Raw genomic sequence first — 9,573 nt, 5'->3', positions numbered from 1 at the left:
GACATCGCCGAGAGGAAGAGGCTACTTCGTGGTGCGTCCTCTACTCTTCGAGGTGACACTCCGATGATTTGTGGTGGCGATGGCGGTGTGGAGGACTCCACCACCGACGCCTATGGAGGTGCTTGAGGCGATGGAGGTGTGGAGGAGATGGCGCCGAGGTGCAACTTTTTGGTGACGGTGCCGATGAGAGGTGGAAGATGATGATTTTGTGATGTAAACTATTAAACCATGCATCAATGATTTTCATTTCCTAGTTGTTTCAATGTTGTTTGTGTTTTTCTAGTGATAATTGTGTATGTCATATGACAATTAGAAGGGTTGGGGTTGGGGCAAAGACTAGAACCCTGGGTTGGGTTTGAGGGTTCTAGTCTTTGTCTCTGTTTTTCAACCTCTAAAACTGCGAAAAAATGCCCATTTCCAACCCTTAGGCTCCGTTTGTTTGCGCTAACTGGTTGAGGGGTACTACTAGTGATGCTCTTATATTACAGCCACATCCTTGCGCTCCAGGGTAGCAAATCGGGACACTTGTAAGGAGTAAATCGAAAAATCACACCTCCACTTTCCGGAAGCATCTCCCCAAGGGACCTGTCCGCGAGATGGATCCTCCCCGGGCGGCCTCCGCCGCCGGCGAGGATGGGAACGAGCGGGTGCTGAGCTACGGAGACGTGGTGCTCCTCCGCTCCGACCTCGCCATCCTCCGCGGGCGCCACTTCCTCAACGACCGCATCATCGCCTTCTACCTCGCCCACCTCTCCTCCGCCTTCGGGGCCAACGACGACGACCTCCTCCTCCTGCCGCCCTCCATCCCCTACCTCCTCTCCAACCTCCCGGACCCGGAGTCCGTCGCCGCGGTCGCCGAGCCGATCCGTCTCGCCTCCCGCCGCCTCGTGCTCCTCCCCGTCAACGACAACCCCGACGCCTCGCTCGCCGAAGGCGGCTCGCACTGGACGCTCCTCGTCCTCGACGCCACCGCCGGCGCCTCCCGCCCGCGCTTCGTGCATCACGACAGCCTCGGCTTCGTCAACGTCCCCGCCGCGAGCTGCCTCGCCGCCGCGCTCCGCCCGCTGCTCCCCGACGCCGACAACGGGGTGCCGCTCGTCGAGGGGCCCACCCCGATGCAGGTCAACGGGCACGACTGCGGCGTCTACGTCCTCGCCGTGGCCAGGGCGATCTGCAGCTGGTGGAGGGACCGTCGAGGGCAGCAGCAAGATAAGGGAACAGATTGGTTCGACACAGTCAAGAAGGAGGTCGACGCCGCGAGCGTCAGGGCAATGAGGGCCGACATGCTGCACCTAATCGCTCGCCTCATCCAAGAGAAGGAGGAGGAGGAGAAGAAGAAGAACATGGACAGGGAGGTTGGCAAAGAAGACTGATCTTACCTGGTCAGCAGTGAATTCTTCCAAGTTTAGCGAGCGATTGATATTGCAGTGTGCTTGGAAGGAGTAGTAGCCTAGAAGAGAGTACACCTTGTAGGTAGAGTTTTGCAAACTTTTACGGTGAAGTGTCAATTCTTGAGTACGGTTAATGCCGCAACTATACCGTGCTTATGTTTACATGGCGCTGAACTTTGGTGTATGGATGTATCACAACTGTTGGAGTTTTCCGGCTTTTGCATTTTGATCGACCGAGTAATTATGTTATCTCTTATTAGGACTGCATAAGATGTGTTCATGTTCTTTGCTCTTTGATGCTGATTGATCGCACGCGCAAGCTATTTCGATTCAGTATATTTTGTGATTTGTGAAAGCAATGGTTTAGACTTAGCTGGTGGAGAGCTTGTGTTAATGCTACCTCAAGAATTTTAGAGCTACTCATATATATCTCTGCTGAAAATGTTGGAATGTTCGTAATCCATCATCTACAAGGCAGGACTGGAAACATAACTCACTGCTTGGAAATGCAGTTTGCATCCAAGACAGAACTCAAAGCTACGACACTTGGAGGTCTATTCAGTTCTTCAGCTCTGGTGCTTGTTGCCTATGTTGGTTTGGCTTTTTTATCACCAGTGTCCTGATTGTTTCCTCAAGTTCTATCTACTATCCTTGCACATCTCTTGTTCACTGCAAAAATTCTCAGGAGGTGCGTATATTTCCTTTCATCTGGAGCACTTTCTGCACCATAATCTTCTAAGAAACATATTTCTTTGTAGTTTCTTGTTGGCACTATGACTTTTTTATGGGCCTTTCAATATCCCAAAAGTCTAAGTGGCTTGTTAGATTTGATTGTGGAGGGGAAGTGACAGTTAACAAACACTGATATTGCACTCCATCGATTTGCACTTTGATGGAAGTTTGAATGATTAGATCGGTTGCTGTAAAATGTTTGCTCTGGTATCCAATGTTTTATTACTATGTTTTTGTACAATGCATACAGTGGGCTACGGTGAGGTGCAGTTTCCTTAAAAGGTAATGGTACAATGTTCCAGATCTATGCAATTTTGCAAAGTGAAACAGGCAGACACTGAGGACTGAGGGTAGCCATCTGGCATCTACCTACCCCCCAGGAGTCCAAACCTAACAGTCATGCATACCCCCCAGCTACCTTCCTTTCTCCTCTTCTTGTCAGTTCTTCAACACAACTTCCTTCTCGCCCTTCCATTGCATCTACCAGTCTACTGCTGTGACGGAGCACAGAGCACAAGGGTTTAGGTACATGAACTTTATAATTACATTATTTTCCTTCTTTGCTCCAAGTTGTTCATGCATGCATAACCGGAAAATCAAGTTAGCACTTGAAGTTGTCTTGGTTGTTATATTAGTATGTTCTGCATATTTTGTTGCTTGATCTTGATTAACCTTCAAAATTTGGCTAAAGATTGGTTGATTTCACAATTTCAGTTCATGCACTTTACAGATCTAGTAAAGTTTGATCTTCTACTAAGGTTTTCTTTTCTCTTCTGTCGCTCAGTTGCACATACCTTAATTTCTAGCAAAAGGGCATCCATCTGGAATTGTTGTGCTCATAAATTAAAGCAGTCGGATCCTCTTTCATTAACTCAGTTGTTGTCTTGCTATTTGATATGCAGTTTTCAGCGCAGACTTTTCTGTTACTAGCTGAAATATACAAAGATGAACTACTTTTCAGATAACCTATCTTCATTGTAAACTACCTTTGTTTTCCTGTTCAAACAACACCCAACCCCATTTCATATTATGATTGATTAGAATAGTGAATGAATGTCCTCTACTCTTGTCAGTGGAAGATGCAAAGTCAAGAAAAGATAACTGTTGTGAAGCCTGTGCCCTTCAGGCCTTTCTCCAGCTTCAATTCCTTCTTGAAGCTCTTGAAAGACTTCAGTACCACTGGTTCCACGCAGATCACCTGTCCAGAGGAGAGTGTTACAGTTAGGCGGCCAAAGGTGACACGCTTCACACCTCCACCGAGTGATCTATCTAAGGGAATTGCTGTCACCATGGTCAGTGCTTCACTGAAATTCAGTTTATCCTTCTCTGAATTTAGAAAGAAACTTTGTTTATCTGGTAAAGATTTTTTTTGCCACTTCCTCAAAATGACATTTCTATTTTAAGTACCCATCTTTCATCTATTGGATGATTTGAAAATATCAACGAATTATAATGTCATCATATTATAATATGTGCCGTACAGGATGGTGGTTTGGATGCCACACGGGAGCAGATGGTCATCAATACAGAACAGGTAGTCTCATGTGACCATATGACAGTATTCCACAATATCAACAAGCCAATTCACTGTGTGAAAAACCGTCTGTCCTATGATGGCTATAACTGGAGAAAGTATGGGCAGAAGCAAGTGAAAGGGAGCGAGTTCCCACGGAGCTACTACAAGTGCACTTACCCAACCTGCCCTGTCAAGAGGAAGGTGGAGACGACACTAGATGGCCAGATTGCTGAAATTGTGTACAACGGTGAGCACAACCATCCCAAGCTCAATTCTCCTGAGAAGCCAGTTTCATCGACAAGTACAGAGATTGTGGTCACCGACACCCATGACAGCAATGGTGCTGTAGCAGAAAGCCAGTTAGGAGGGCGCAACTGTGGTTTCTCCAATGTAGCAGTGGCATCTAGAAGCAGCTGTGATTGCTCTGATGAATTTGGAAACACTAGTCAGGTCTGTGACTGCAAGAGAAGGTATGTTAGTGTGTTGTCTAATAACAGAATTGAAAATTTCCTTAATTCGGAATTTCTTCATGTTCAGGTTGTGGATTAGAATTGGAAATAGGAGAGTTCATTTTTCTCTTGAACACGCGTTTAGGCACTGATATGCCACAAGTGTACAGCCAAAACAGTGAAAAACCAAGGCACTAGCTAAGACTAAGAACTGAAAAGAAGAGAAACCATAAACCAAAAGGAAGAGGAAAGAACGGCAAAAGGAACCATACAAATAATCTACATCGAACTGTAGTTATGTTATTATGGTATTGTATTCGGAATAAGGACCAGTTGTTGGCCATTTGTTATCCTATAATGACGAATCTCAGGAAAATATATTAATTATTACTGCGTTGTGTTACCCTTGCAGCGCTCAGCTGATGGCAATTTTGCATAGAAACGAAATCTAGGCGTCCTTCATCTGCTGAGCTGATTATAAACAATGCAGTGTGTCTACCTATCGTTTCATTGGGTTTTCATCTTGCAGCGGAATACCATTATTGCTTAACTCTTTTTTCTTTCTCGAACACGCATCGAAAACCTGATTGAAGTTGCCCTTTTCAGCCGAAAGGAGAAGCAATCAAGTATGGCAAATGACCTGACAGCTTATGTTAAGGGTGCATTCCAGTTGCCAACAGAACACGAGACACCTGGGGATGCTTCATTCCGTTGGCGCAAGTATGGCCAGAAGGCTGTTAATGGCAATTCATTTCCAAGGTAATACTTGCACAAGTTGAGAACATAGAAGTCACCTCCATTAATTCATACCCATAATTGCCTTGTTTGGGAGGAAATTTTCAAGTACCAGTAATAATAATGTTGTGTTTGTGTTTATATACTGAAACGTCAAACCTGAATTATATAGCTATGCTAACTCCTCTACCTGAAGTGTCGTTGTTTACAAGCTGTTGCTGAACTCAAGTACGAATCATAGGGCTATACCAACTCTACCTGAAGTGTTGTTTACACGTGGTTGCTGAACTTGCAGGAGCTACTATAGATGCAGCACAGCGAGATGCAATGCGCGCAAGTTTGTGGAGCGTTCGTCTGATAATTCACTGTTAACCACATACGAGGGAAGGCACAACCACGGGGGACTTTGAAGATGAAACAATGATACTTAGATTCAACTGTAGGAAGTATATGGTGCTTGTTATGGTGCTTCATTTACAATACTCCTAGTGTGTTTGTTATGGTGCTTAAGTATTCAAAACAGAAAAATGCAATGTTTACCATTTCTAATAATGCTACTCCAAGTAAAGTAATATGGATCAGAGTGAGTACTGAACAATGGATCCATCTCAAGATCAATGTATTCCGAGCAGCACCGCGGACAAGTCCTAGATATCATCATACTCAGCACCAAAAATATACTAGCCGTAATCTGCCCTTCATATATATTTCCGTACATTCGAGACAAAAGCACATCTCCGTACATTCTAGACAAAAGCAACTTGTCAACGTAAATCAAATCAATTTGTTCCACACTCAAATCATACGGACAGGAAAGATTACAATGAATAGGTCTAGCACACTATAAAATCTCCTCTCGGGTGCACAATTAGCTGGATTACAACACACGCCACACACACGCACAATCCAATACCGACTAGAAGTGGATACAGAATCCCAAGGGGATACCAAGCAAGCCAACAGCGCACCAGCCCACCTTACAGATGCTACTCGGCACCATTGCCTGGATGCCTGCAAGGATATAAGCTATCATATCACAAAGGCAAGGAGAAACGCACAAGTAAACAACTCTGAAACAGTCCTACCTCCAAGATGTTGTCAGGTTCCGGGTTTTCCGGTCTAATTGAACGTTCTCCATAGCGCTGGTTGTACGCAACACTTCTTCCGAGATATCGTCGTCATAGCCCCAGTTGTACTCCTCTTTCCTTGTGTTGGAAGCAGAAGAACCCCCTCTTCTGTCTGAATGTCCAAAACATTTGTTTTATAATTTAGAAAGCAACAAAAATATGTGTGTGCATGTGCATGTGACGGAATGAATAAACTACATGTCAGGTACCTGATGTCTGCGACGATGGCATTTGCCTGACAAGTTAAACAGTAAGTGTTACCCACATTTAGAGGAAACAAAGACAAACAGCTGCAACAAAATATCAGTAGGTGTAACTAACCTTCCCATAGGAGGCATGCCCCCGACTGAAGATGAAGACGGTGGCCTCCTCATGTTCCGATTATCATTATTCAATGTTGGGTCAGACTCAGAATTGACCATTCTCCTACCAGCCATTCTTGTTTGAGACAAATTCTACAAAACAAAACAATTCAGAGTAAACCAAGTATGCACCGATGGCAGATTAAGGTATTTTAGTAACTTTATTTGGAGAATCATAGGTATGTTGTCAACAAATTAGTCCAGGTATCTTGTAATTCCTGTGTCAAAATTTCAAAAGGATAACATCTAACTTTTACACAGTTATAAGATCCACTGAGCACCATAGCAATTGTTTACACAATTATAATGTCCTAACCAAGCATCGTAAATCCTTTTGTTACGATTAGACATGCATTTTTTTTCACAGGTTAGTTTATTCACATGCAAACACTAATCAAGATGAAGGCCACCTTTCTGGGTAAGAGAGATATTAACCTCATATTTAAGATATCCTTCAAGAACATCTAAAAGCATTGGACCACTCTCAGCACTCCTGCTCCCTTCAGGTCCGTTTTTGTTAGAAAAATCCTTTAGTTCATTCTTCCAAAAGTCCTTGGGCTGATTAACAGTACAAGACACATATTAGTGCATGCTGATATTTGAGAAACACGACTAAGATATATAAAGTATAAGAAATGGTTACCAGATTACATTCCGGCAAATAAACTTTCATGGTGTGACTTAGCTGGGCCCACTCCAAGTATTCACCTATAAGTGCTGTTAATAACCTACCTGCAAGCAACAGATGTTTTAGGATGTGAACCACTCAGCCTACACAGCTTGCGAACTTTTGCCGAATGAAGTGTTAAGCATTGAAGACATGTGATGAGAATGGAAGCGACATAGGCAAAGTCAATAAGTTGCATTTTACAAATTCTCCATTGAAGTGTTGAACAAACATCAGTGCAGAAGCATGAAAGCTAAAAGGCCGGCAACGCAGGAGTAAAGAGGATAGATATTTCAGTAGCGCGGAAAAAAAAATGATATGCAAGAAATCACTTTGACCTCTATTATTGGTAGCTAAAAAGGTTAAGAAGCTAAAATCTGCAACTATTTACAGAGGAGAAATATCATCATGCAATACGTGTTGATCTAGTATATGTCTAGAATATTCAAGAACAACAGTATAAAAATCCTAGAGTGCTGAATATACAAGAGAAGATCTTAGCAACAGATACAGTCCATCAATTTAATAACCAGGGGACAAACCTGACGGTGAAGCATGCAGTTGCTTAGCACGGTCATTGCAGCTACCAAGCAAAGCAGGATTCCCACCATCTTCATTCTCCTCTGCCACACGATCCTCGTCTTCTATGGCCTCAAACACACTTGCTCTCAGCTCAGCCTGGTCATGCAAGACACGATGACATCAAAAACAGCATCAAAGCCTTTTTTCCCAAGCAAGGCGTTGCTAGATATGAAACCGAATAAAAAGCATAATTAGGCGTGTAAGACACATGATGCAAAAATATGATGCCTTCTGCCGGAATGAGCCTTTCCATGTAAATCTAAAAACTAATGCAAGCATGCGGATTTCATCGAACATAACCTAGGTTTAATTAATAAATAAGGAAACAGCATATATGATTTTGTCAAACATAACCTAGGTTTACCAAATACAGGACAACAGCACAGCTTCGGTCCTTTACCCAACAATTACTAGTAATGGTTAAGCGTGCCTAGGCCTGCGGTTAAGCGTGGTTAAGCGTGCCTAGGTGCTAGGAAACAGCAAAACGCCTAGCCCATAGTCATGTGATGTGTGCTTAAGAGTGCCTAGGCGTAGAGCTTAGGGCAAAATAGGCTCTAGGCAGAGGCAAAACTAGGAATTAACACCTACAGCTCTTCTGAACCTTGACACTTATACATGTAAATTTGTTGCATAGGTTTAACTGAACTACACACCCAAACGTTCTATTTTGCAGAATAACAAAGGGTGTGTCGTCAACCTAAGATAGAGAGACAGTTAACGCTTAATGCTTATAGTGCAAAATTATATGTGATAGGATCGTAGCACTGCACAAAGATCGTCTAGTGATGCACACACCCTGCAAGAACACATTGTCTTCCATGTAGTCTAATAGTCTGCCCGAGTGAGATTACTGTTCGGTTGTCCAGCAACCTGAACAAGAAAGGAAGCAGTAGCACCCAGACAAAATCTCGGCCTTTTCTCAAACCATCAAATGGTTCCACGTGGAATTTGAAATGCATAGTGAATCTAGCAGGAACGGAGCGCCCAAGGTTAAAACTTTCTACAAACAAAGGGAGCATTTTTTTCCCCCATTTCAGTTCCGATGGGGGAAAAAGAGAAGATGCAAGATTTGGTGGAGGGGGGCGGCGGAACCGCGAAATGTCGAGATCCTGGAAGGACGTGGGAGGGGAAGAGAGGCAGATCTGTCCCTAGCCCTAGCCCTAGTGGATCGGAAGTGAGGGGATGGGCAGTTACTGACCCTAATCTTGGCGAGGACGCCCTTCTTCTCGAGGGTGCGGGTGACGAGCGTCTTGAGCTCCATCATCTCCCGCGCGTAGTCGTCCATGGCTCTCCTCTCGTCTCCTCGCTTCTCTTCTCTCTCAAGGCGAGGCGGAGCAGCCTCTGCGGGGGGAGAAAGAGATGCGAAGAAGAAGAAGGAACAAGAGGAGCAGGGGGAGTTCTCGTCTAGTAGTTTAATTTACCAGAGGACCCCGGCGGTGAATTTATGACAGGTGGGCCATTGAGATGGGACGCCATTTTTTGCAATGGGACCCTCCCAAGAATTTATGAAAATAGTTCCTTATTTCCATGGATTGGTGAAGATATTAAGCATGTGAACTGTGGTTAATATAAATATTATAGATGCGAGAAATAATAGTGCAATACATTGAGGTAGAATTATATCATAACTAGAAACTGAACAGTGGCAGAAAATAGTTTTACCTTTTCGTTGTTATCTCAGTAGGGATACAAATATATGGTGCATCTATCTGGTGAAAAATGTGATCCTGTTATCGAGGTAGTATATTTGATATTCAATATCATGTCAAAGTAACAAAGTCACTACTTCCTTTATTCATAAATCTAGTTTGCAAAGTTTTCTCTCACCAGAGAAGTATTTTTAAGATGTGTTGCATTATCTCTATGATAAGTCGTGATGCCTACATGAATGTGAATCAACCACTATGTTTTTTGTCAATATTATCTTGTATTATGAAGCTATATTTGTGGCACCAGTGAGTATAAGAAACATGTTTACATTACTTTACAAACACTTCTATTTTTCTACATTT

The 9,573-nt window shown here is 43.5% G+C and overlaps 1 protein-coding gene and 1 pseudogene across 1 annotated transcript; one reads left to right on the top strand and one right to left on the bottom strand.

The window, feature by feature from the left end:
- Positions 1-564: 564 nt before the first annotated feature.
- LOC124657735 lies at positions 565-5,260 on the top strand (annotated as a pseudogene).
- A 244-nt stretch (positions 5,261-5,504) lies between these two features.
- Positions 5,505-8,947, bottom strand: LOC124652470 (protein TONNEAU 1b-like). Its single transcript, XM_047191486.1, has 8 exons — positions 8,760-8,947; positions 7,522-7,657; positions 6,956-7,044; positions 6,748-6,870; positions 6,272-6,405; positions 6,160-6,185; positions 5,909-6,062; positions 5,505-5,834 (listed from the first exon to the last, which is right to left on the bottom strand). The coding sequence occupies exons 1-8, from the start codon at positions 8,844-8,846 to the stop codon at positions 5,810-5,812; spliced, it is 774 nt and encodes a 257-aa protein (XP_047047442.1). The 5' UTR covers positions 8,847-8,947; the 3' UTR covers positions 5,505-5,809.
- Positions 8,948-9,573: the final 626 nt, after the last annotated feature.

This window comes from Lolium rigidum, chromosome 5, assembly GCF_022539505.1.
Source record: "Lolium rigidum isolate FL_2022 chromosome 5, APGP_CSIRO_Lrig_0.1, whole genome shotgun sequence".
Classification (NCBI taxonomy): domain Eukaryota; kingdom Viridiplantae; phylum Streptophyta; class Magnoliopsida; order Poales; family Poaceae; genus Lolium; species Lolium rigidum.
Note: the sequence above shows the minus strand (reverse complement) of the source record. Positions and strands in the feature narration are given on the sequence as shown.